The following is a 27111-nucleotide window of genomic DNA, read 5'->3' as shown; positions in this document are numbered from 1 at the left end:
GGGATCATAAGCTCTCAGCGGGCGGGACTCCCCTTCCTTCTGCATTCTCTGCAGTGCTCAGTAGAGGAGCCCATAGTGGGCACTGATTCCTTACTGGACTGGTCTCTACAAGTCATTTAGGCAGATTCTAGCAGAGCTCCATCACCTGATGGGCGGGCTGTGCCCCGGGACAAAGTCTGGGCCTCTCCATCCTAGGCAGTGAGGCTATGCTGCCCCCAGGCCCCCTGGCTGTCCAGAGGGGCAAGGAGGGTAAGGGAGGGGCAGGTTCACAGATGTTGCTGAGCTTCGCTCTGTAGAAGCTGCCGGGCTCGAGTCGGTGGTTGATATGATGGCTGTAGCGTGTATGCTCTCTTTACCAAAAGGATGCAAATGCAAAAGTGGCTGCCTCGGCTCTGGACTGGCACCTGCAAGGGCAGGGCCCGGGAGTGAACTGTCCTCGGAGGGTCTGGAGAGGATTTCAGCAGAGCCCAACACACCCAGAGCCCGCGCACTGCTCCTGAGCGCCAAGCCCGCCGTTAGCCTCGGAACCTCAGCTCACAGAAGAGTGCACGCAAGAGAACTATAAAGCCCATTCCCAGGTCAGCTGCACACACAACCCCTACGCCAAGCTGGGCCTTACCTAGAGGAGTCTGAAACTCACCACTGTCCTGAGCTACGGCAAAAGAAAAATAATAGTATAATCTTATTTGATCTGCATTATGAACAGGATATAGAGTACAAGCAGTCCCATCACAGAAAAGCAATTTAGACATCAGCAGTCTGTTTCATGTTAAGGACGTTTCTGTGACCCATGGCTCAATCTTTCTTTCGCTGCTCAGGCAGAAGGAAAGGGTTTTCTACGTTCCCGTTATTTATCGTAAAGACTCTCTGACAAATTACTTCTCTGAGACGGAAAAGGGAAAACAAAACAAAAACAAAAAAGACTCACTGTATAGCCAGAAGGTATTAGCAATTTTGTCAAAGTATTCTTCTACTTGGTCAGCCTAGAACATGAACTATTACATCAGGGACCGTTAGCACTGCATGGGAAGTGTCTACACCTGCAAAAGCATCAGGTTCACGTGGCATCCCCGCCAGTGGGCCTGGGGCTCGGGAACACCGTAGGTCCCCGAGGAAAGGGGGTTCTAACTGGCAAAGCCACAACTGGCTGGGGCCACAGGTAACGGGCGTGACTGGGCTTCTAGGAAGGGCAGTGAGCGCTAAACCAACCAAGGAAATACGTGGCTTTTTAAAAAATACGTAAGAGTACGCGTATATTTTGAGGGGGGCAGTGGGAATAAACCAAATCAAATTCCCAAATAAGCACGTGCTAGGCATTTCCCGTTCACGTATTCTTGAATGCTCATCGCCCCACTCCGCTTCCTCCTACCCTCCCCCCGCCCCACCTAATCAGCCCCAACAGTGAACCAAAATGGGATCTGACAGCGGGTGCCACTTCCTCTGTCTGGAGGAGTGTTTGAGGAGGGTTCCCCTGACCGGGCCGGAGCCCAGGGACTCCACCCTGCATTGCCCCCCACACTTGACTCCCGAGCTCCTGCTGGGTCGATCCACCCCTCGCCCATTCAGGACAGTCATGCCTCTTCTCTTGGCAAGCTGTGAGTTTCAAAGATAAACATGTTTTTAAAAACAAGAGGTGTTCTTGTTCTTGTGTTAAGTAAAATGTCATTTTTCATTCTTTTAATTACACCATCAGTTCAGCTAAACATGAATAATTATGCTTTGAAAATGGTGTGTCTTTCTGTGCCCAGTGACAGATGCTTCTTTCTCCTTTCCTAGAACACAAGACCCTCGTGAACGGGGCCTCTGATTTCAGAAGCGCCAGGAAGATGAAACTCTGGTAGAGCTCGGACGTACATTTCCCGAGGGTGGAATTATGTTTTATTCCTTGTTTGCCCTTTAGCACCTATTATCAAGCCAGACACACAGCGCGTTTTGATAATAACGGATGGGTCTCTCTTCTGACCAGAGGGCTTGTTGCAAATGTTGGTTAATGATGATGCTCATTGTCTAGGTCTTTGGGGATCTGCAAAGAACATGTGATCAGAGGTGTCAGATCTCACGAAGGCGACACCAGCAAGATCCCAATTCCAGTTCCCGGGAAGGCGTAAGGCATGTTTGCAGGAAGACACGAGGCACGTGATCTCTGCATGAAAATGTTGCCTCTTGCCTGTTCACACTGGCAAGTATCCGATATCTGGAGGCGGGTGTGGTTGGGGTAGTTGTAGTGCTTATTTAAAAGACTTGTGGCAAATCATCTAAAAAATAGAGATGGTGAAGTGCAGTGACAGTGTAATGATTTGCACGTGCGGACAGGTTATAACCCCTAAGTCCCTTACAATCAAATCTGAACGGAACTCAAGTGGTGTAGGCTGAGTCTGCTCTTACATGCCCGTGTTGGGCTGCTTCAGCGAGTTGACCATCTTGGGAAATGGGAGTCTCGTGCTGACATCGGCAGACCCCCTTGGGGACAGGTCTAATTCCTATCCAGCTAAAGGCAGCAGAGGTGTGCCCGACTAATGCCCCCACCCAGGCCAAGCTCGCCCTCTCCATGACCCCAAAAACCTTCAGGGGAGGGGATGGGGCAGGGGTGGAGGCAGGGTGTTTAATAGAACAACACAGTAAAAGGTTCTGTACTTGCTTTCCTTACTTGAGCCCACCGGTGGGGACAGTGTGGCATTTCTTATGTTCCAGCAGCTGTTCGGGGGTCTTCATGAACTTGTGGCACACGTCGCACTCAAACATCCGGGTGATGAGGTGGATCTGCAGATGGCGCTCAAACATGTTCTTCGTCTTGCAGACAAAGTTGCAAAAAACGCATTCGAACCCTGCAAGGACCGAGGCTGGGTGTACCGGTGCAGGGGGCAGAGGGAGAGGAGGGCAGGGGTAGGATGGAGACCCTCCTTCTCTTTCCCCCCAGCTACACTGTTCCAGGCACCGCTCCCTGCATCTCTGCGCTAACATGAGTTAAAGGCACAGTTTTGGCATCCATGTCACACTCTCCATCCTTTCATTCCATATACCGATGCAAACTAAGTCAAAAATCCACATGCAAATTTTAGAGGCTATGTGTTATACTGTTCCCAGGCCTAATATCTGCTTCGCAACATCACTTCTCTCCAGGCTTTATCTCAAGACTGGGTCATCCCTGCAGAGTGGATAGGACTGAGCAGCCCAGCCCACCTCCTCCCTTACCTTTCTCTGGCTTTTCCTCACTATTCAGGGAGGGCTGGCTCCCAGGCATGACAGAGATGACCAGCAGGTTACTGCCACTCTTGTTCTTCTGAGAGCTGTCTGAATCGTCCTTGCTGTTGGCCGAATCACTCAGAGCTGAGAGGGATGAGGAAGAGGGGCTATTTGATTCACTGGGGGTCTTCCTGTCTTCCCCTGAAAAATTAAAAAAAAAAAAACAAAAACCAGGTCTGTTATTTAGGAGATGAAAACCCTAGAATAATAGCAATCATGGGTGGCGGAGAGTTGGGGCCTCCTGGCTACACCTTCATTCAGGGAGCATACACTGAGGTTTCCTGCTTTGCCAGTGCTGGGTCCCAGGTCCCAGTCACCTATGATGATGACACATATGGTTCTTGGGCCAAGAGTAGATATTCAATTGGCAAGTATTTATTGGGGTCTTATAATAATTTAAATTATAGCTAAGATGAACGTGTTACCAAGTTCTAGAAACTGCGTCATGCTTTAAATGCATGATCTCGTTTTAGCCTTTCAAAAATCCAATGAGCCATGACCATTATCCTCCCCATTTTACAGACAAGAGAAGGGAGACAGAGCCAGGTTAACATGGCTTTGGTCACGCAGCTAAGAAGTGATGGACCAGAGCATCACATGGTTTGATTCTAGTGCCGGTGCTCTTCATCAGGGCACTGGGCTCTCCCTCAAAGCCAGTAGTAAACAAATCAAGAGGCCAAGAAAATCTAGCATCAGGAGACTTCTGCTTCTTTTCAAGACAGAGTGTCAGAGACTGGATTTGACCGCTGTTACTGAAACAATGAAAAAAAGAAAACAGACAAAATTTATCAAACAATAATCTTCACAACACTGGATGTGAGGCAATGAAGAGAAGTGACCCCTGAGAGAAAGGGAAGACAAGAGGCGGGCCCTCGGATTGCCCTGCTTCCCGCCTTGAGAGACTTCACCATCCAGGCTGTGGTGCAGGGATAGGGAACCACCTGGCAGACTCACTGAACTGAGGAGACAGAGCTGAGGCTCTGAGGAGATTAACATGCCTGGACTTTGCAGGACAGAGCACCCGAGAGGAAAGAGAAACACAGGAGAAGAACCCAGAGACCCGCAGATGGCCCCCCGGGGACACTCAGAAGAGTCGGGATCAGAGCACGTGTGTGAGGAAACCACCCAAAGTTAAAGGGGAAAAAGCCATCTGAAAGGCTTCAAGAACAGTGTCTGTTTCCACTAGCCAAATTAGAAAAGCTCATAATTCCCAAGGCATTGAGTAGAAAAACATTTACTAGTGGGTAATGATTAGTCTCTCGGATGGAGCACTGCTCCAGACCTGCCTAACAAATCATAAAAGCAAGACCCTCAAAAGATCAAAGTTGCCAAATAATGCCTAAGACAAAAGTCAAGAGTATTTATAGGAATATAAAGTGTACAGCACCCAACAAGGCAACCATCACAGTGTCTGACATCAAACAAAGATGGTCAGGCATGCCAGGAAACAAGAAGACACTACCCAAAACCAGAAAGAATAATCAACCAATCAGATTTGCCAGGAACTTGACAAAGTTGCTAGACTTTACAGGAAATGCCATAAGGGCACTTATTGTAACTGTATTCTATATGTTCAGAAAGTTAAGTGGAGATAGAAACGATATAAAAAAGACCCAATCCAAATTCCGAGAGATGAAAATCATAGTGTCTGAGATGAAAAACAGACTGGATGGGATTATTAGTGTTAGACACGGCAGAAGGAAAGATCAGTGAACTTGAAGATAATCGCAACAGAAATGATCTGAAATGAAAGAGAGAGGAAAAAGAGTCACAAACATGAAAAGAGCATCCGTGAGCTGTGGGATGCCTGCTGGTAGCTTAAGCTCAACTTTAGTTCCTAACCGGGAGGGGAGGGCAGAAGAAATATCTGAAAACACAAAAAATTTTCCAAATTTGAGGAAAAACCATACATCTACAGATCCAAGAAACATAATGAACTCTAAGCATAAGAAAGATAAAGAAATCCATACCAAGAGACATCATAATCAAATAGCTCTAAATGAGTGATAAAGAAAAAATCCTAAAAGCAGCCAGAGGAAAAAAGCTACATTATGTGCAGAGGAACAAAAGTAAATAATATGATGGCAGATTTCTCGCTGGAAGCAATGCAATGGAGAAGTAATGGAGCAACTTCTTTAAAGTACCGAAAGAAACAACTGTCAACCTGAAACTTTATACCCAGTGAGGATATATGTCAAAAATGGAGGCAAGAGGGACTTCCTTGGTGGTTCAGCGGTTAAGATTCCGTGCTTCCACTACAGGGGTCATGGGTTCAATCCTTAGTTGGGGAACTAAAGATCCCACATGCTGTGTGGTGCAGCAAAACAAGAAAAGAAAGACGAAGAAAAAGCTAAAAGAAATCATTACCACAGACCCCAATTGTAAGAAATGGTAAAAAGAAGTTCTTCAGGCAGTAGGAAAATGACACCAAATATAAACACATGGATCTACACAAAAAGAATGAAGAACACTGGAAACGATAACTGCATGAGTAGACAGACAACCTTTTCTGACTATTTAACATCTCTTTAAAATATAATAAAAGTAATCTGTTCAAAAATAATGTAGTATTTATAACAGGTAAATATATGATGACAGTAACATGAAGGCTGGGAGAGGAGAAATTATTGTGAGGTTCTTATACTAAATGAAGTGGTATAATACCACTTGAAGGTAAACTGTAATAAATAAAAATGAACATTCTAAAGCCAAGTATCTGTGATTGATCCACTGTTCATGTTCAAGAGACTCAGTGTTTAGATGTCAATCGTCCCCAAGCCAATTCAATGCAACCTCATCGTCTTAGGGTAGTTTAGGGTTGCAACTGTAAGGAGACTGTGCTTCAGTTCCGTTCAAATCGGCCAATTAAGTAATTTGGTGACTGCAAACTGTTAGAAACAAACTTTATTAGGAGATTAAAAAAATAAGTGATATTTTGTATATAGGCATAAGAAGTCCAGAAGTAAAGCTGTAATGGTGGTTACATTTAGTGTATCAAATGACCAGCTTTATGCTTGTTGTTTTTTAATTTGGCTTTCAACATTTTTATGCAGTGACCATGAATTACTTGTCCAATTAAAACATGTGTGTAAAAAGAGGAAGGAAAAATATTTACCAGTTTACAATGTTTTCAGTGTTTCTCTTTGAAGAGCTGTACTTCCTTATGCCTAGAGCACCCAACTCTTACTTCAGTTGGCAATTTAAAAACTCTTGCTCCTGAGCAGAAATGAACTGGGTTCCTGCACAGACAGGAGGTGACCTCACTTACCAACCCACGTGCAGGGATGGAACATGCCTTTAACTCACATCCCTCCTTTGGTACCCGGAAAGCCAGCACCACGACTGCCAGTCTCTTATCTAAATATTGAACCAGTTCAGTCACATTTTGTAGACAAACAGAATATTTTCAGTGGGGGCCCTGAGTCCCCAGCATTGCCTGACCAAATCCATCCTCTAAGACTGGTCTTACCAACAGAATATTGTGCATGATTAAACTAGCTTTTGGAATTAAAACAGATAAATTTTGGGGACTTTGCTGGTGGTCCAGGGTTAAGATTTTGCCCTTCCACTGCAGGGGACACAGGTTCAATTTCTGGTTGGGGAACTAAGATCCTGCAAGCTGCACAGTGTGGACTAAATAAATAAAAACAGATAATTTTAATTACCATCTTTAAGAATAGCTTCAAGTACCCTCAGGCTTATGGCACTGGGGAGAGCTACCTAAATTAAGAAATGCAGATTCTCCAGGCAAGAATTCTAGAGTGAGTTACCATTTCCTTCTCCAGGTGATCTTCCTAACCCAGGGATCAAACCCAGGCCTCCTGCATTGCAGGCAGATTCTTTACAGACGAGCAGCCAGGGAAGCCAACTATACGGGAGCCATGGCAGATACTCTGGGCGACAACATGGCAAGACAAGCCCAGCCCATTCACCTTGTAATCCTCTGTCTACACAGCTTCCTTTCCCCTTCACATGTGCCCCTTCGCTGTATCTGTAGGGTGTGAGCCAGGTGCCCTTGTCAGCCCAATCCAAGGCTCACTATGATCCCGGTGGTCATTCATCTTCAGCATCACAAAGATTTCTGGTGAAGGACGCCCGTGCACAGGTAATGCAACCTCAAACTCAAGGACGGCCAACTGAAGAGAATTTACAAACCTAAATATTTTGCAATTTAAAATGACAAAAACTGAGAAACTGAGCCCAGAAAAAAATACCAACCCTCTTTCTGCCTCAATACAAATACTATTACATTTTTGGTATTTTCATTTTTTAAAAAGTCAACATCTCAATTTAAAAATTGTTGCCATTAATTGCATAGTGGTTAAGAATAAGGACTTAAGATCCAGAATACCTGAGTTTGAATGCCATCTGTCCCACTCAGGAGCTGTATGACCTGGGACAAGGTATTTAACTTTGTGCTCCAATTATCTCATCTAAGAAATGGAAATAATATCAGTATCTCATATATTTGTTGTGAGACTCAAGTGGTTTTTTATATGCAAAGCACCAAGAACAATGCCTGGCTCATGGTAAGCATTGTTGAAGACTATATTATTGTATTATAAAATATAACATACAATATTTATAAAATATAATAATATTAATAACTTTTTGTATTTTCCCATGTTGTTGTATATACCTGAGATACAGTTGGCTCTCAAAAAATTTATAAAAATAATTATGAATTAATAGTTTTAAGTGATAGTATTATATCCATGGAGTAAACTTATTCTGCATGCATGTGTGAACATGCTAAGTTGCTTCAGTCACGTCTGACTCTTTGCAACCCTATTGCCCACAGTCTGCCAGGCTCCTCTGTCCGTGGGATTCTCCAGGCAAGAGTCCTGGAGTGGGTTGCCATTTCCTGCTCCAGGGGATCTTCCCGACCCAGGGATTGAACCCACATCTGTTAGGTCTCCTGCATTGGCAGGCGGATTCTTTACCATTAGTGCCGCCTGGGAAGCCTTAAACTTATTCTACTCTCCTAAAATATTTCTTTAAAATTAAATTTTAAATTAAAATTAATATTATACTGGCTGCTTTTATTTTTCCTACAGATAAATTCCCAGAAGTGGGATGACTGGGTCATAGTACATTACATTTTCAAGACTCTTGGTGTATACTAATTAGTTTTCAAAAGTTCTGCCACTTTGCAAGGCCACGGCCACAGGAGGATCAGCAGCTTCTGGCAACAGTGGAGAATGTTATAAGATATGCTCCTGACTTAACAGGTGAAACGTAAGCCACTTCTGAGTTTTAGTTTGACTGCTAGCAAGGTTGGGTATTTTTGCTGATGTTAAGTGATTCGTTTTTATTTCTTTCATTGTGAGTTGACTGTTCATGTCCTTTGTAAATTCTTCAACTGGAGGCTCTAAGTGTTTCTAACCAGTTTATATGAATTTTCCATGCTGTAAATGTATTAATCTTTGGTCATTTTTATAAACACATTTTACAGACTGTGGTTTTTTAACTTTGCTTTTCTTTTGCAAACAGAAGAAACTTCTGTGTCAAACCTCTTAGTTTTTTTTCCTTTGTGATTTTGTGTGTCACTCAGTATCTTACAAATCCTTCTTTTTTTTTTTTATTTTTATTTATTTTTTTTTTGTGGTGGCACTATTTATTTCATGTCTAATTTCACATCATGGTAGCTAACATTATTTGGGTGAAACTCTCTGGTACATATTATAATGATGAGGGATGAGCTGAGTTGTACAAACTCTCTGACTACCCTTCATGATGAAAAAAGGCAATAGACCCCAAGAAGGACTTCATTAAGTGTGTTTCTGGTCCAATAATCAGTTTCAGGACATACTGCTTCATCACCATCATCGAAGAGAAACTCTGACTGACCTCACAGATTCTAATCATGCTGAGTCACTTCAGTCGTATCTGACTCTTTGTTTTTTTTTTTTTTTCCTTGTTAATTTTCTGTTTAGTTGATCTATCCATAGGTGTGAGTGGGGTATTAAAGTCTCCCACTATTATTGTGTTATTGTTAATTTCTCCTTTCATACTTGTTAGCATTTGTCTTACATACTGCGGTGCTCCCGTGTTGGGTGGATATATATTTATAATTGTTATATCTTCTTCTTGGATTGATCCTTTGATCATTATGTAGTGACCTTCTTTGTCTCTTTTCACAGCCTTTGTTTTAAAGTCTAATTTATCTGATACGAGTATTGTGACTCCTGCTTTCTTTTGGTCCCAATTTGCATGGAAAATCTTTTTCCAGCCCTTCACTTTCAGTCTGTATGTGTCCCCTGTTTTGAGGTGGGTCTCTTGTAGACAACATATGTAGGGGTCTTGTTTTTGTATCCATTCAGCCAGTCTTTGTCTTTTGGTTGGGGCATTCAACCCATTTACGTTTAAGGTAATTACTGATAAGTATGATCCCGTTGCCATTTACTTTATTGTTTTGGGTTCGAGTTTATACACCATTTTTGTGTTTCCTGTCTAGAGAATATCCTTTAGTATTTGTTGGAGAGCTGGTTTGGTGGTGCAGAATTCTCTCAGCTTTTGCTTGTCTGAAAAGCTTTTGATTTCTCCTTCATACTTGAATGAGATCCTTGCTGGGTACAATAATCTGGGCTGTAGGTTATTTTCTTTCATCACTTTAAGTATGTCTTGCCATTCCCTCCTGGCTTGAAGAGTTTCTATTGAAAGATCAGCTGTTATCCTTATGGGAATTCCCTTGTGTGTTATTTGTTGTTTTTCCCTTGCTGCTTTTAATATTTGTTCTTTGTGTTTGATCTTTGTTAATTTGATTAATATGTGTCTTGGGGTGTTTCTCCTTGGGTTTATCCTGTTTGGGACTCTCTGGGTTTCTTGGACTTGGGTGATTATTTCCTTCCCCATTTTAGGGAAGTTTTCAACTATTATCTCCTCAAGTATTTTCTCATGGTGTTTCTTTTTGTCTTCTTCTTCTGGAACCCCTATGATTCGAATGTTGTAGCGTTTAATATTGTCCTGGAGGTCTCTGAAATTGTCCTCATTTCTTTTAATTCGTTTTTCTTTTATCCTCTCTGATTCATTTATTTCTACCATTCTATCTTCTAATTCACTAATCCTATCTTCTGCCTCTGTTATTCTACTATTTGTTGCCTCCAGAGTGTTTTTAATTTCATTTATTGCATTATTCATTATATATTGATTCTTTTTTATTTCTTCTAGGTCCTTGTTAAACCTTTCTTGCATCTTCTCAATCCTTGTCTCCAGGCTATTTATCTGTGACTCCATTTTAATTTCAAGATTTTGGATCAATTTCACTATCATTATTTGGAATTCTTTATCAGGTAGATTCCCTATCTCTTCCTCTTTTGTTTGGTTTGGTGGGCATTTATCCTGTTCCTTTATCTGCTGGGTATTCCTCTGTCTCTTCATCTTGTTTAAATTGCTGAGTTTGGGAGTCCTTTCTGTATTCTGGCAGTTTGTGGAGTTCTCTTTATTGTGGCGTTTCCTCGCTGTGTGTGGGTATGTAGAGGTGGCTTGTCAAGGTTTTCTGGTTAGGGAAGCTTGTGTCGATGTTCTGGTGGGTGGAGCTGTATTTCTTCTCTTTGTTCAGTCGCGCTGTGGGGAGGGAGGGAGGGATGCTGCAAACAAATGACACTGGCGTGCGCTCGCAGTGCCTCAGCCACACTGGGTCTGCCCCCGCTCACGGCGCGTGTAGCCTCCCTGCCCACACTGCTCAGGCTCTAGGTTGTTCCGCCGGGAACAATCCGAGCCTGACCCTGGGTTGCATGCACCTCCCAGGTCCAAGCCGCTCAGGTTCAGGCACTCAGGTAGTCCTCAGAGGCGGAGACTCAGTTGGGCCTGCGTTTTGTGCTCTTCCCAGGTCTGAGCAGCTCAGGTGATGAGGTGTTTGGCGAGCGCCAATGCTGCGACTTATCGCCTCCCCGCCACTCGGTTATCTGGGTGTAAAACTGGCGCACCTTCTCAGGCAGATGTTGACCCTCCAGACCCCCAATAAGTTTTAGTTAGCAAAGAAGCCAGTTTTATAGATAATGTCTCTCTGGGGCTGCGATTGCCCCCTTCCGGCTCTGGCTGCCTGTCACCGGAGGGGGAAGGTCTGCAGCCGGCTATCTCTGTTTAGTCCTTTGTTCCGTGCGCGGGCTGGCGGTGTCTTAGGTTAGGGCTGGCTTTTCGCATGGTAGATATCCCACAGTCTGGTTTGCTAGCCCAAATTATTTCGCTCAGATAGTGCTCAGGGTATTCAGGCCAGATTCTTACTCTCAGCGATGCAGCCCGCGCCGCGCCTCCCTGCCCAGCCCCCGCTTGCTAATGGCGGATGCAGGCGTCTGCACTGCTTCTCCGCTGGGGGAGTTACCGTAGGGCTCGCAATCTGCGAGTTTTAATTGTTTATTTATTTTTTCTCCCTGTTATGTTGCCCTCTGTGCTTCCAAAGCTCGGCACGGATTCGGCAGTGAGAAGGTTTCCTGGTGTTTGGAAACTTCTCTCTTTTTAAGACTCCCTTCCCGGGAAGGAACTCCGTCCCTCCCTCTTTTGTCTCTTTTATTGTCTTTAATATTTTTTCCTACCTCCTTTCAAGGAGTTGGGTTGCTTTTCTGGGTGCCTGATGTCCTCTGCCGGCATTCAGAAGTTGTTTTGTGGAATTTACTTGACGTTTAAATGCTCTTTTGATGAATTTGTGGGGGAGAAAGTGTTTTCCCCGTCCTACTCCTCCGCCATCTTGACGCCTTCCCACAAATCCTTCTCATTCTGGAAGTTTGATAAATATTCTATTTTCTTCAAGCCTTTCTAGGGTTGATTTGTTAACAGGGATGGGTAAGTTATGTGGAATTCTTTTGGTGTCAGTGTGACGTGAAGTACAGATGACTGTATTTTCCAAATAGCTGTTCAAATTCCTTAATGCCATTATTGCAACATTTAAAGACTGCAGCAAAATTTGCATTGAGAAAGCACCAGAGGGAATACCTTCCCTTCCTGATTTTTCTGCAGGGACAAGGAGCCAGAGAGGAAGAGAGTAAGGAAGAGTCAAACACCAAACAGCAGACAGTTCCTCAAATTCCTGCTCAGCACTTCATTTACCAGTGGGTCTTGCTTGGGTAAGAGGAGCCAGTAAGGAAGTGTGAAGAAGGACGTGGATTCTAGGGAGACTACGTAAAAATCTGTGATTCATGAGAGCTTATCCTGTAGGTTACAACCTCACTTAGGTAACAAGAAAGCACTCAGATCTCCCAGGGTACTGATGCACAAGACGCCCGTTCTTATGACAGGTAAATCAAATGGTAGAGTCTGCCTGCGTGCATCTTCCTGATACAGGGATCCAACTCGTGCCTCCTGCATCGGCAGGCGGATTTTTTTTTTTTTTTTTTACCACTGAGCCACCAGGGAAGCCCCATTATAGAGTATACATACTGTATACATATCATAACTTTGCAATCACACAGCTTGTTGATTACAGACGTAGATTGACATATTTTGGGGCAAATTCAAACACCTCAAAGCAGCAGCTAGATACAAGAAACCCTCATTGTGAGACTATTAGCTTATAACTGGGGGTCACAAACTATAACCCTTGTGCCAAATTTAACTTTGTGTTTTTGTAAATCAAGTTTTAGTGGAACACTGCCATGCCCACTCTTTTACATATTGTCTGTGGCTACTTTCCATCCAATGGCATGTCTGAACAGTACTGACAGCAACTGTATGGCCTGAAAGCCTGAGATACTTACTTTCTGGCCCTTAAGAAATACGCTGCTTAGCACCCCTGGCTTATAGAATAGGATAGAACCTTATTCCCTAATAGCAGCAGCACTAAAGGCTTCTACTGTGGTAAAGGAGAAACTTCTTTAATGCATTTCACTCTGGGCTCTCTGTACTAAGAAGGAATCTTCCCCACTATCTCAGAGGGAACAAGATATTGCTGTGTTCCTCGTGGCAATGAGGAGGTGAGTGAGCCTGCAGCGGTCACTCGGGAAAGTGAAGTTTCCAGTGACGACAATTAGGTGAGCAAGTCCAACATTTCTCCAGGCGTTAGTTTCTACGGTTTCCTTGGGGTAGTGTAGAGGGGGCGTGGATCGGGGTGGGAGGAAGAAGGTTCTTGGCTGGGTTGAGGCGCACTTTGGGGTGGAGAGGGTTAGAAGAAAGGAAAGTGTAACAGAAAAGAGAAAAGAAAAATCTGAAAGCCAGTGGAAATGGAAGCGAGGCTGGCCTTTCCCTCCACTGGCCACTCCAGAAATGCTGAATTTAATTTGTCTTGGATGTGGGTTTCCCAGCTCACCTGCTGCCCACGGTGCTAATGTGGTTACAGTCAGAAAACCGACCGTAAAGACGCACCTCCTCGCTCAGCATAACGGCTCTCTGCAGACCTCCGAGTCAGAGCTGCTCAACTTACTGACAAAAGCAAGCTTTTATTGCTGTTGGCGCCACGGAGCCACGGCGGCCAGGAAAGCAGAAAGAGACGGTTCTCGTCCATGCACACCGCCAGCACAGCTGTCAGGGAAATGCCCCTTCCCAAATCCGTCACGGGCCGAGGACGCAAGGGGCAGATCCATTGCCTGGGGCTGGCGGTCAGCAACCTCTGCTAGTGACTTGTAAGCAAAAGGCAGGGGGAGCACCTCTTCATGGTCACTTAATGACTGCACGCTGGTGTCATTCGTAACCATCACTTGGGAGCGGGCGAGTGCGTGGTGGAGTCAAATGTTAACATTGTCAAATGGACGGAGTTAACCAGCACGGCCTTAAAGGAAAGGAAAGCGCCGGCCAAAGTCTTGGCTGCAGCCTTGAGTGGTTTCAGGAGAAGCTGGTTTTCTTTGCGCTTGTACAGAGCTGCCATTCATCGCCCTGGGGTGGGAGGGGCAGGGCTGCAGTCTCAGGGAAGAGGAGGGGAGCCTGCAGAGCTAGGTGAGCTGGGCTCTGACCCCAGAAAACAAAGAGCGGCAGCCCTCTGCCCAGGGTTGCCAGGGGCCATCAGAACAGCGTGGACACAGCGGGCTCCAGCAGGGAAGTGGTCAGGGCTGGTTGTAGACCTTGAAGAGAAGACCTGACCTCTGTGAAGCCTCAGTGTCTCCCTGTGTGGTACACCCACAATAATACGGACGGCGGAGCGCGGTCAGAAGAGATCACAAGCCTAGGGCGTCATCAAAGCTCCATAACTGTTACCTATGATGGTGATGACTGGGATGAGGGACAAGCAGAGCCTCTCAACTGCATCTGAGCCTGTGAATATGTCAGACAGGCGAGGCATCAGCCGGGCCAGGCAATGGCCTTGGGGCTACAGGACAGCATCCTCTTGGAAGGAAATGTCACAGTGACGCGGATGCCCCTGTCAGGCGAGGCGGCAAGGGGTGGGGGAGAGAAGTGAGGGAAGGGCGAGGACGTGGGGGTGGGGGTGGGGGAGGCGGTCACCTGTGTGCTTGGTGCCGATGTGTGCCTTTATCTCCGCCTCCTCCATGGTGACGAAGTCGCAGGCCGTGCAGCAGATGGAGAACATCCACTGCTCCTTGTCCACGTGGAGCGACATGTGGCTGACAAACTGGACGTTGAGCTCCGTCTCAAATCCACACACGTGACAGCTGGACCGAAAGAGCAATGTGTGAGCTTCTAAACGGAGGCTACTCAGGAGCACGCGGTCCCCTCCCAAATCCCGACGACCTTGACTTGCTTTGGTCCCACCAAAGGGCTAGGCATTAGGAAACTCCTCCGCTTTCTGGGACAGCTCAGAAGTGGTCACCGTGCCAGATGGATTAAATGCCCGCATAATGTAACAATCCCATTCATGCTATAATGATACTAAATAATCATACAGTTAATTCAAAATTACAGATTCCAGATGCTCTACATCATCTAACTGATTCCTTCGGGCAAAGGGATGCAGGACAGCCTGGCCAAGATATTCGCAGAGCTGGTGTGCTGATAAACTCTGCAAGCCTGACAAGTCAGGCTGTAAACAGCAACCACACCAAATACTGATTCACGGTTGACTATGGAAGAGAAACAGGCAGCTCCAGGTACTAAAGGATAACACCTCGAAGGGAAAGGATGAAACCGTGAAATACCTCACGGTTCTCAGACTCATTCTTTCCTTAGGATAGTTCTCAGGAAGCAGTGAGTTGCTCAGTGATAAAGGCGGGAGCTTCCCGGCTATGGGGAACTCATAGCTAATAGCCCCAGAGCCTTCCTCTCTCCGGACCCCACCCCACAGCACCACCTCCATGACCATTTCCCTTTTAATTAACTCTTCCCGGCCACTCAAGCCAGCAGAGGAGTCAGAGCCAATGGAAGCACAGCCCTGAGGCTGAGACGAGACACTTTGTCACGTGTGCCCTAGCTGGGACCGGCGGGTTCCACCGGCGGCTCACCTGTAATAATAAGGGTGCTTCTTCCCATCACTGCCTTCGGAGGTGACGGCGCTGACGATGTCCTCGGTGTCCGTGCTCACCAGCTTCACCGAGTGGACAGTCAGGTGCTGGTTCAGGTTTGCGCGGCACTTAGCAGCATAGGGGCACAAGTGGCATTTGTATTTTCTTTCCTCTGGGGGAGAAGGGACAGGAGAGAACCCAAACCACACTCAGAAACGAAAGCCCAACACCTTGCAAAAGGCCACTCAGAGGTATCCAGGACAGGAGGGCGCAAATCTCACTTCCAGTGGGGACAAAGTGAACACTCTGGAACTGTGAATATCTAAAGAGTCTTCCGTGATGGATCAAGTGGTAAAGAATCCGCCTGCCATTGCAGGAGACACAGGAGACGCGGGTTCGATCCTTGGGTTGGGAAAAATCCCCTGGAGGAGGGCATGGCAACACTCCAGTTATTCTTGCCTGGGAAAGCCCATGGACAGAAGAGTCTGCTGGGCTACAGTCCATGGGGTTGCAAAGAGACGAACACAGCTGAGCAGACATGCACATAAAGTCTTCACCTCGTGGCTCCTACATTTATACTTTCAAAGATAAAAGAAAATTCCAGGGCGACTGGACCATCTGTTTTCTGGATACACATAGGCCTCTCTTCCTGATAACGTGAGCCCCATACAGGCTACAAGAATACTGTGTGTGTGTGTGTGTGTGTGTGTATGTATCCAAGCCCCCAGGTGTGTGGGTCCAGGGTGGGTGCTGAGCTGAGGAAGGGCATGTGAATCAGCCTGCCCAGGGCTGGCGTGTAAGAGACACACCATCATTTTCCCTAAGCTCCAGGCCTGGGTCAGTCAAGAAACAAACACGAAGGAAATTAAAGGGGGAAAAAATGAATCAGATGAAATAATTGAATTGGAAATTTTCATGGTATATAAATAAAATAAAAAACTTTAATTATATTTCTTAATAGAATCCCTTTCATAAAACTGACAATGTTTCAGGGCCATTTTCAGAGTGGCATTCTGAATTCATTTGAGTAATCAAGTAAATTAAAGTAAAAGGAGCCGGCTTTGCTTTTAGGTACAGCCAAAGATAACAGATGGCAGCAGAGGAAGAAAAGGACAATTTCCTTTTCTGTCCTTAGCTCTGACTTTGTAATACGGGGCTTGTCTTAAAGAAAATACCTGTCTGTCTTATCTACATGATGGGGTAGAGTGCAAAAAAAAAAGTTTTCTGCCACAAAATTTAAGGCATCATTATTATTATAGGTGGTCCCCAACATCTGAGGTGCTGGTGGCTTGGGTTCAGGCAGGGCCGCGCAGGAGGAGCCCTACAGTGTAGAGAGATTAGTCTTTTCTTTAGAATTTTTGCATTTCTATTAATAAGCGAGGTTGTTAAGCTTTGATATTAAGATTGTTAAGTTTTGGTATTAAGATTACAATTTCTCCACAAAGTGAACCATTGAGCTTTCTCTTTTTCCTTTTTTTGGCCGTGCCCCTGTGGAATGTGGGATCTTAGTTCCTCAACTAGGGATCAAACCCTCATCCCCTGCAGTGGAAGCATGGAGTCTTAAGCACTGGATCACCAGGAAAGCCGTTATCTTTTTCTATCATTTGGAGTAGTTTAACAATATCAGAATTTTCTAGTCTTGACAGGTTAAAAAAGAACCCAGCTGGAAACGTTTCTGGACCTGATACTTTATTGTCTCCTCATCTTTCCAAATTCCCCTTTGGCAACCAGTTTATTTGAGGAGGGCATGGCAACCTACTCCAGTATTCTTGCCTGGAGAATCTCATGGACAGAGGAACCTGGCAGGCTACAGTCCAAGTTTCTTCCCACCAGCTTCAGTCAATTTTGGAAATTTTGCTTAAATTATCTATGTCATTTAAAGTTTTCAGCTTTTTTTTTTTTTTTTTTGCCACTGAGTTGCCTTTATTTTCCAGTAATTCTTTAATAACATCTGTATTAGAAATCAGGCTTCCCAACATAAATGTCCATTAATAGATGAGTGGATAAGCAAGATGTGGTAGCTACATCAATGAAATATTGCATGTATGCATGCTAAGTCACTTCAGTTGTGTCCGACTCTTTGCAACCTCATGGACTGTAGATCACCAGGCTCCTCTGTCCATGGAATTCTCCAGGCAAGAACACGGCGTGGGTTGCCAGGCCTTCCTCCAGGGGATCTTCCCGACCCAGGGATTGAACCTGCATCTCCGGCACTGCAGGCAGATTCTTGACCACTGAGCCACCAAGGAACCCCTAGAGAAATATTACTCAGCCATAAAAATAAATGAAATTTTGCTATTTGCAGCAACGTGGATGGACTTGGAGGCTATTATGTCAAGTGAAATAAGCCAGACAAAGACAAATATTGTACAGTATCGATTACATGTGGAATCTAAAAAATAAAGCAAACTAGTAATTCAACAACAACAAAAAAGAAGCAGACTCCCAGAAATAGAGAACAAACCAGTGGTTACTACTGGAGGGGAGGGGAAGTTAGGGGTGGGGAAGCGGGAGGTACAAACTAGACTCAAAGATGCATCGTCCAGCACAGGGACATTTTGTAATAACTGAAAATGTATACGAGAAGAGTTAGGATTCCTTTTTCATTACTGATTTTGAATACTTTAGCCTCTGTTTTTCTTAAACAGACTTAAAGGGATTTATGCATTTATGATCTTCTTCCTAGAATTTGTTCTTTTACTAATTCTTTAGGATGAGTGCTAAGTTACTTTATTTTTGTTTTTCTTCCCTTCTAATTAAAACATTTAAGTCCATAAATGTTCCTCAGTCCGGAGCTGCAGCTGTTTGTTCCAGGTTTAGGTATGAATGTTCCCCTTTCATTCCTCCTAGATGTCTGGAATTTGTGATTTTCTTCATTTCCTTTGATCTGATTAGGTAGGGCGTTTTATGGACCCTTGGTTATTTTAAATTTCATTGAAGTATATTCAGAGAATGTGGCACACAGAAATTCTACTTTTTTGAACAAGTGAAAGTTTTCTTTGTGGCTAAGTATATGACTAAATTTGGTCTTTACTGGTTTAATATTTAAGATTCAAAATATTAAAAAATAGATAAAGAGAAAATTAATCTTGTTATACTAATACTGGCTTGCTTTTTTGTTTTGTGTGATACATAAAACTTTTATTTTATCCTTTTCTGTTTGCTCTAAACAAGACACATTTGAATTTTTCAACAAGGCTGATCTTCAGTGTAAAAATTCAAACACCTCATTTTCTTATTTCCATCTTGCTTTCTGTTTAATATTGATTTTACCTCACTTCTTTTTGTCCTAGCTTATTATCATTGCATTGATTAAGTTACTATTTATTGGGGTTTCCACTTCCCAACACTCAGAATCAACCATAATTCTCTTATACATAAATAAAGACAGACACTATTTCTCCACCAAGGTGCTCTTTCCCCTTCCTCCCACCTACCACAATGAGATGAATCCAGTAAGAAAGAGTGCAGCCACCGACCCCCTATGCCTTCAAGATGAGAGCAATAAACTCCTTAGAGGTGAAAAATTTCACCTGAACACTCCTAAATGTGAATCCTTTCTCATCAGTCCTCCTTGAATGCAATAGATCCTTTCAGTACAAATAAAAAACACTTTCCAGAGCCTTATTTGAACGTGCCAGGTAAAATGACTTGAAAAGGTCAGGATAAAAACATTTATACCACTTCCTGGTTTAATTTAAAAAAAAATTTTTTTTTTGTCCACACCAAGTGGCATGTGGGACCCTAGTTCCCTGACCAGGGAGCGAACCTACACCCCAGGACTGGAAGCACGGAGTCTTAACCACTGGACCGCCAGGGAAGCTCAGAAACACAGATTCTTGATCATGAAGAAGCCAGTGGTGCGAGGGGGAAGGCCCCGACTCACCTGTGTGCAGAGACAGGTGTCGGGACAGCGTCTGCTGCCGCCCAAATACTTTCCCACACACGTCACAGGGGAAGAGCTGGTCGTTGAATTTCCAGGAGGGCAACCCGTTTCCTGCCTCGAGGACTATCTTTTCTGTTTCTGGGCCAAAAGAACAAAGCAGTGTGAGGAATAAAACAAGGCGATGGAAACACGTTTCTGCCTGGTCAACATTCAAGTTAATGTTCAACATTCAACTTAAGCCAAGGTTTGCTTCTAAAGAAGGTGGCTGGTGAACTGCAAGCAACCTCTGGTTTTCATGCTCCTCTCCTGCCTCTAAGAAGGCCATTCTTGAAAACTGTGGTGGCAAATGGATCCCAGTTTTAGTCAAGTCTCCCGTGGTTTCTCTCCTTCCTCACTAAAGGTCTGTGGACCCAGCCCTTCAGCAGGTTGACAGCATGGCATAGCACTCTGCTCCAGATACAGCAGGCACTCTATAAAAGGTGCTGAGTGAGTGAACGGTTGAGTTGCACGTTAAAATTCCAGAAATGCAGACTCTTGCCTGTGTGTGTGTACTGAGTCACTTCAGTCATGTCTAAATCTTTGCAACTCCATGGACTATAGCCCACCAGCCTCCTCTGTCCATAGGATTCTCCAGGGAAGAATACTGGAGTGGGTTGCCATTTCCTCCTCCAGGGGATCTTCCCGACCCAGAGACTGAACCCGCGTCTCCTGCGTTGGCAGGTGAGTTCTTTACCACTAGCGCCATCTGGGAAGCCTGCAGACTCTTGCCACCAGACAGTAAATCAAGAATGCCAAAGCTCAGATTCTGATGTAAAAACAGAGGGTTCAATCTCTTGAAAGGATTACACTTTCATGGTCCTTTATGCCCAAAACGTTTTGCCCTATGTTCTGGGTTGTGCAAAATCCTTAAAGAGGAACCAGTGGTACCCAGACTCAAGGATGACAACTGTGTACTGCTTGCTATGGTCTGAATGTGTGAGTCCCCCCAAAGTGATACATTGAAACCCTAATGTTCAAAGTGGTGGTTTTTTAGAGGTGGGATCCCTGGAAGGTGATTAGGTCATGAGGGTGCATTCTTACGAGTGGGATTAGTGTCCTTAAAGAAGAGGCCCCACAGGGTTCCCTGCCCCCTTTGCTATATGAGGACTCAGCAGGACATAGGCAGTCTGTGTCCTGGAAGAAGGCCCTTACCAGGGCTTCTAGCCTCCAGGCCTGTGTGCAGTACATCTTTTTGTTTATAAGCTACCCAGTCTATGGTATTTTGTTACAGCAGCCTGAGTGGAGTCAGACTCTACTCCACGGAAAACGCACTCATGAAAGAGTATACAACCAGAAATTCCCCAAAAGTCTCATGATGCTTGGGAAAATGAGAGCCACAAGTCATCTGTAAGTAATTCAGAGCCATGAATGACCTGCGTGGACCTCAATACCTTCTTTTGACGTCTTAAAAAGGGTTTATTTTCTCATCATCATCCATGGGGTTACCTTTTATTTTCTCATCTATCCTCTGTCCATGGGATTCTCCAGTCAAGAGTACTGGAGTGGGTTTCCATTTCCTTATCCAGGAGATCTTCCTGACCCAGGGATCAAACCCACCTCTCCTGCACTGCACGTGGATTCTTTACCAATGAGCCCTCAGGGAAGGTCCATATTGCTTCTCACAAAACTTAAGGATTACATAAACATTCCTTCAACAGTAAGATAAGGAAAGAGGTGACAGAGTTATCAAAAAGGGGGAAGGGGCCACTTTCATGAGGACACTTGTCTGGGCCCACTACAGCTTTCAGCCTCACCCTGGAGAGCAAGACATATAGTTTACTGAGTCAGTATCTTGTCCTTCATCTCAGTAAATTACTGTGACTGTTCCTACAGCACGGTGGTTCTTTATACCACCAGATACCATGCGGCCATAATTAAATGGTGGAAGGAACGTTCCATAAAATCAAGCAGATGAAAACATTCAGACCACCGGGCAGAGATAAACATCAGAACAAAGAACCTGATTTCCCCCAGTTTGGTGAAACTGCTTCCCAGATACAAATACAGGCTTCCACCTGCATTTGGGTGAGTCAACTGGATCAAATTTCATTTGAATTCAGACTTGCCAGATAGTGTAATCTCAGGAAGGAAGGCAAATATGAATGTATGTTTGGAAGGGGCGGGGGACTGATGGTGAAACTGTAAAAATGTTTGCTGGGAGGCACCTGCCAGTAATCCTAACACTGATAAGGCCCATGTATTGATTGATCCGTGTTTGTTAAATGTAGCTCTTTGGGCCTCAGAGACAAGATTGAGTCTTCTTATTAGAGTAGGAATGTGTGACTACAAACCTCAGCAGGGCAAGAGGTGGCTGTGGAGGAAAGAAAGCGCAAAGGGAGCTATGGGGCTCTGATATGTGAGGACAAGAACCACTCTCGGATGACTGTCCTTGAGTCCGAGCTGTGAGCATTTCCACACACGGCATGAGAGGGCATTTCAGTAGCTTTGAAGTGTGTAATCACAACAGGGCTTCAAAGGAGGATGGGAGTAATAATTGTAAGGGTACAGGGTCAAGAGGGTACAGGGTCTTCCAATACACTCCCAACAAGAATGAACTAATTGGGTCACAGACTGAACAAGCAGATGCAATTATAAGGAGAGAAGTCTCTTAGTAATTCTTTCAAGTATCAGTCACATGCTTGAGACGTTGAAGCATCATGAAAAGTCCAACTGCCTCCACTGGTCTAGAAAACGGTTAGAGCCACGAAGGCTGTGCTGTGGGGAAGCAGAAGGACTGCCTGGAGGCACGGTGAGGCAGGGTGGGGGTGTTCAGCCCTGGTCAGCGCCCCCACCTGCCCCGGCCTGGGCCCCAAGCCCTGTCCAGGGACCAGCTCCTCTCCCTCCTTGCTGTCTGTGTTTGCTGTGGCCACCTGTTGCCATTTCACACGCAGGAGCAAGAGAAGCAGGCCATCGCAGCCTCATCCCAAACATGACCTTGAAATCAGATTGGGGTGAGGCTGGGGATGGAGGTGCAGGGGCAAGAGGGGAATTAGAACTTTGCCCAAACAAGTACTGAAATCAGACTTGCTCTTCTCTCCCCAGAGCTGAAATGGAGCCCAAGGGGTGCCACGTTCTTCCACGTTTCCTGGGGATGGTGTCACCTGCCCGGTGAGAGAAACCTCAGAACCTGTTTTGATTCTTCCCGCCCTCTCTCTGTCTTTTAGCACATCCAGTCGGTCACCAAAAGCTGGTTCGAGAGCGACAGCTGAAGGTGACGGACGCCTTGCAAGACCATGCTTAGGACCACCATCTGCCTTCTGGAAGCAGGGCTGGTTCCAGCACCATGGAGGCCCAGCAGCTGGGGCCACCAGCTCTCCAGGACACATTCTAGAAGAGATCCAAGCACTGCCTGCAGCTCTTGAGGACCAAAAGTTACCAAAAATACTGTAAACTATTTAGATTGTGAACCCTATAGATAAATGTTTATAAAAATGGATGTGCAGGCCTAATTTCTTTGCATTAGTGATACAGACTGTAGCCCTACGTTAAGAAAACCACTGTGGGGCAAGTGGCAAGTGCCGCTAGGGTGTGCATCTTTCGGCTTGATTCAGTCACAGGTACCGTGCTCCATCGTCTCCTCCTCCGGAAACCAAATGAACTGGCCTGGCTACTGCTTACCTGAGTCATCATCACTCACCAGGAACACTGCCAAAGCCTCCGAAACAGACTCGTGGGTACCATTCCACCAGCCCCTCCTGGAGGTTCCCAGATGACCTTTCTGAGGCACAAGGCAGGTCATGTCTCGTCCTGAGCTCCCAGTGGCTCTCCCAGGCCAAACTCCTCCTGCACAGGGCTCCTCAGATCATCCACACACTGACTCCAACCATCTCCCCGCTTCTGGAGCCTTCAACACTTTCAAATCAACTATGCCTCCACCAGAAGTGACTCCCCGCCTCTGGCGCCTCTGCCGCACACCGACTCCAGCTCATTATCAAGTCCTGTCTCAGACAGCATCTCCTTGGTCAAGCCCTTCCCAGTTCCCCAGGCAATGTGTCCTCTTCCCTTCTCTGCCCCAAAGCACTTTTCTTGGACACGGGATTGCACCACCTTACCTGCTATATCATGTCTACATATCTTCTATTAACATATTATATGTCTTTTTAACACAGAGCACCCAGTGAGCTCGACATGCGACAGTGCTCATTAATCATGTTCTCTGGCTTCCCCTCTCGAAGGTGAGTCATTGAGGGAGGGGGTTCTGGAGGATTTATTTATGCATCCTGGGCATAGGCACAGACCTGATACATAGCAGGTGGGAAGTAGACAGTTGTTGAAGAAGGGAATGACTGAATGAAAGGACCCAAGTTTGGCAGGGAATAAACATTATTCTTATTTTATACTGTGAAAGACTGAGGCTTGGAAACAGTGTTAGTTAAAGCTAATGGCCAATTCGGGGTAAAAAATAAGGCTACTTGCTTTCTGAATGGTGTCTTAACCCCAAAACCACGATTTAATGATTTTTATTAGAAATGTTTGCAGTCCTGACCCATATCCCCAGAGGGCCTCTCTCCTTACTTCTTCCCAATAACAAGCTACAGGATTATTCTCTTCAAGATGCATTCTCTGGCAGACACTGCTTTTTTGGTTAACCCGACAGTCATTCTCAACGTTCCTCTCCCTGTCTAATTCCCACTGTAGAGGCAGCTAAGGGGGGTCATGTGCTAAAGTTATGACCAATAAAAAGGCTTTTGCTTTCCTGATAAAGAGAAAGATATACTTGGTGTTGGCCGCCTTCTTTTTCTTTCCTTGGACACAGAGACAATGCCTGGGGTTATGGCAGCCATTTTGGGCATATGAGGCCTGATCAGGTGAAGGCCAACCTGTTAAGTATGGAGAAAGGGAAAGATGAAAAATGTCTGGGTCCTGGATGGCATCTTCCAGTAGCTGAATAAATAGCTGAAACCACCCACTCTGGACTTACTTTTTAGATAAGGAAAGTAAACCACTATTTGTTTCAGCCACTGTCAGCTGGGTTTCACTTAGGATGCTCTTAATTGAAACTCCTCCCATGATTACTCTTTAACTGAGGACTTTGGAAGTTAGGTCTGCCTTTGACAAGTTGTATTCCTAAATTCCTGTATCCCGTGAAGAACTCTCCATATTCACTGTCAACAGCAGTAAGTGTACAGCCAGCTGAGCATATTTCCATCTTAATTATCTTCTGCTGCTTCTGCTGCTGCTAAGTTGCTTCAGTCGTGTCTGACTCTGTGCAACCCCATAGACGGCAGCCCACCAGGCTCCCCTGTCTCTGGGATTCTCCAGGCAAGAACACTGGAGTGGGTTGCCATTTCCTTCTCTAATGCATGAAAGTGAAAGTGAAGTCGCTCAGTCGAGTCCAACTCTTAGCGACCCCATGGACTGCGGCCCACCAGGCTCCTCCATCCATGGGATTTTCCAGGCAAAAGAGTACTGGAGTGGGGTGCCATTGCCTTCTCCGTAATTATCTTCTGTTCCCCTCAAAAAAAAAAAAACCTTTTTAAATTAAGAAATTTGCTTTCTAAAAACTTTTAGTTGAAGCATAACACATAACAGAAAAATTCACCTAACACTAACTGCTTTGTAATCGGTGCAAAATTTGGAATACAGATATTATTTTTTTTAATTTGCTCTTATTTCCACATTCCTTAATATTTGTTTCATTATTTTAAGAAGCTGTGAATAATTTTCTTCATTTCCTTTATAGCAAAATAGTTAATGATTAAGCCTGGTGTGCTGCAGTCCATGGGGCTGCAAAGAGTTGGACACAACTGAGGGACAGAAGGACTGAACTGGACTGATACTTTTAAGAGTGTTTCAGAGGACTCTGTCTCCTACAAAGCATTTGATTTCCCTTTATCTTCTTATACTCTGGTTCCTGAGATATCCATAAATTGTTCCCATAAATTCCTGGCTACTCGGTACTATCTGAGTGGATGTTTTTCTCCCTACTTTTCCACCCATAATATTCGCTTTGAATATCATTTGGACCTTTCCCTCTTCCTTAAATACATTTTTGTTTTAAGTGAAGTAATAACTAGGTACGCAGGAGCAAGCACTTTTCTCTCTTATAGTATGGTTCAGAATATAGAAAGAGGGTATTTGGAGAGTCACCCCATCTTAGCAGTCCCAGTATAAGGCTCTTAGCTCCTCCCCTTTGTGGTGAACTGAGAACTGTCATTCATAATGATGAGGCTCAACAGCCAAGAGATAGGATGCCAGACTCGCCTCTTGTGATCCAGTGATCCGAGGGGACAGGTCTCATTTTGCGTACAGGTCCATCAAGTATTTCTCCAAAAATTTCCATGCGATAAACCCATCTGGTACAGATTGGGAGGGAGCTTCATCAAACTCTATGTGACAGAACATTGGATCCAGTAGAGGATTCAGCTTTCTTTGAATCCAACTCCTTCATTTCCAGGAGGATGAAATGAAGCATAAAATTCCAGGGCCTCTTCCATCTCACTGCACCTCACAACATGTACAGGTTTGAATAAGGGAATCAAGGTTTCCAGCATAACTAAGGCTCAGGGAGGAACCTTAAGGGTCATTTTGTTCAATTCTCTCTTCTTACGTATAAGGAAACCGAGGCCCAGAGGACTGAAGTAACTGCTCAGGTACCTGGCTAGTGACTCTGAGAGTGGAGTGACCAGCCTGGGTCTCACTGAAGCTCCTCCAAGCCACATGGAATCACAGACAATGTTTACAACAAACAAGGAAGGGCTTTTTCTTTCTCCTCCTGTGTTTTGGCTCAGGGTTTAAATTCTTGGTTACAAGTGGACATATGTAATTTAGCAATTCACAGACACTAGGGTTTATTTCCACCTCTCTCTCTCTTTCTTCAATTGGAATACAGTTGCTTTACAATGTTGTGTTAGTTTCTGCTGCACAGCAGAGTGCATCAGTCATATGTATCCCCTCTTTCATGGGTTTCCTTCCCGCTTAGGTCACCACAGAGCACTGAGTAATGTGCTAACCTGTGCTACACAGTATGATGCGTATATGTCAATCTCTCTTCTTGAAGGTGTCAGCCTAGTATATTTCCAGCGAAAATATACTGGAGAAGTTAGAGACCAGTGTGTCTTGAAGTAGAACAAAGAAAGAACAAGAGGAAGATCAAATGGGAAAACTCTAAAAGCCAAGCCCCTCTGAGGTAAACTATTTCTCTTTGGGCCTTTCATTGACATGTGGGGAACATTTTTGTTAAACAAACAAAACCTCTCAAAGAACAAGAAGGGCAAAGGAAAGGACTTTAGTTTGCTTCTCAGCTTTAACATCGTTTAGCTCCCTGACTGGTGTATCATCAGGCTTTGTTACTGTGTTTGTGTGAGAGGATCCCTGTATCTCCTGCCAAAATAATCCTCTCAAAGAACCATCTCTCGACCTGACTTTGGCAAGAGACATGCGGAGAGGGAAGGCTTTATTTGGTTAAAGTCGTAAGCAAAAGATTGGCCAAAGTGTGACCTCAACGCATAAATAACTGTCCAGATTGACTAAATCCGCATCAGCTGCTCAGTGTGGAAGAGGCTCTGGGGCCCCTTGGGTTTTCCGTGATGACAGATGGTACTGTGAGTCTTTCTTTCATCATCAAGCCTGGAGAGTTGCGAGGCATATCTCAAATGAACTTCTGAAACCCTTGGCACTTAC

At 44.9% G+C, this 27111-nt stretch overlaps 1 protein-coding gene across 7 annotated transcripts in view; it reads right to left on the bottom strand.

The window, feature by feature from the left end:
• Positions 1–27111, bottom strand: part of ZNF827 (zinc finger protein 827) — a 193467-nt gene that overhangs the window by 4760 nt on the left and 161596 nt on the right. For 2 of the 7 annotated variants that reach the window (XM_015475366.3, XM_015475367.3), the window contains exons 9-13: positions 19450–19587; positions 15564–15735; positions 14611–14777; positions 3193–3384; positions 2648–2825 (exon numbers count right to left, since the gene is read on the bottom strand). In XM_015475366.3, the coding sequence (XP_015330852.2) occupies positions 2648–2825; positions 3193–3384; positions 14611–14777; positions 15564–15735; positions 19450–19587 (847 nt within the window). Of the gene's footprint in view, positions 1–619; positions 653–1851; positions 2024–2634; positions 2826–3192; positions 3385–14610; positions 14778–15563; positions 15736–19449; positions 19588–27111 lie in introns of those variants that run through there. The other 5 variants (XM_059876239.1, XM_059876241.1, XM_059876242.1 and 2 more) reach the window with 5 other exon arrangements.

Source organism: Bos taurus, chromosome 17, assembly GCF_002263795.3.
Source record: "Bos taurus isolate L1 Dominette 01449 registration number 42190680 breed Hereford chromosome 17, ARS-UCD2.0, whole genome shotgun sequence".
NCBI classification, from domain to species: domain Eukaryota; kingdom Metazoa; phylum Chordata; class Mammalia; order Artiodactyla; family Bovidae; genus Bos; species Bos taurus.
Note: the sequence above shows the minus strand (reverse complement) of the source record. Positions and strands in the feature narration are given on the sequence as shown.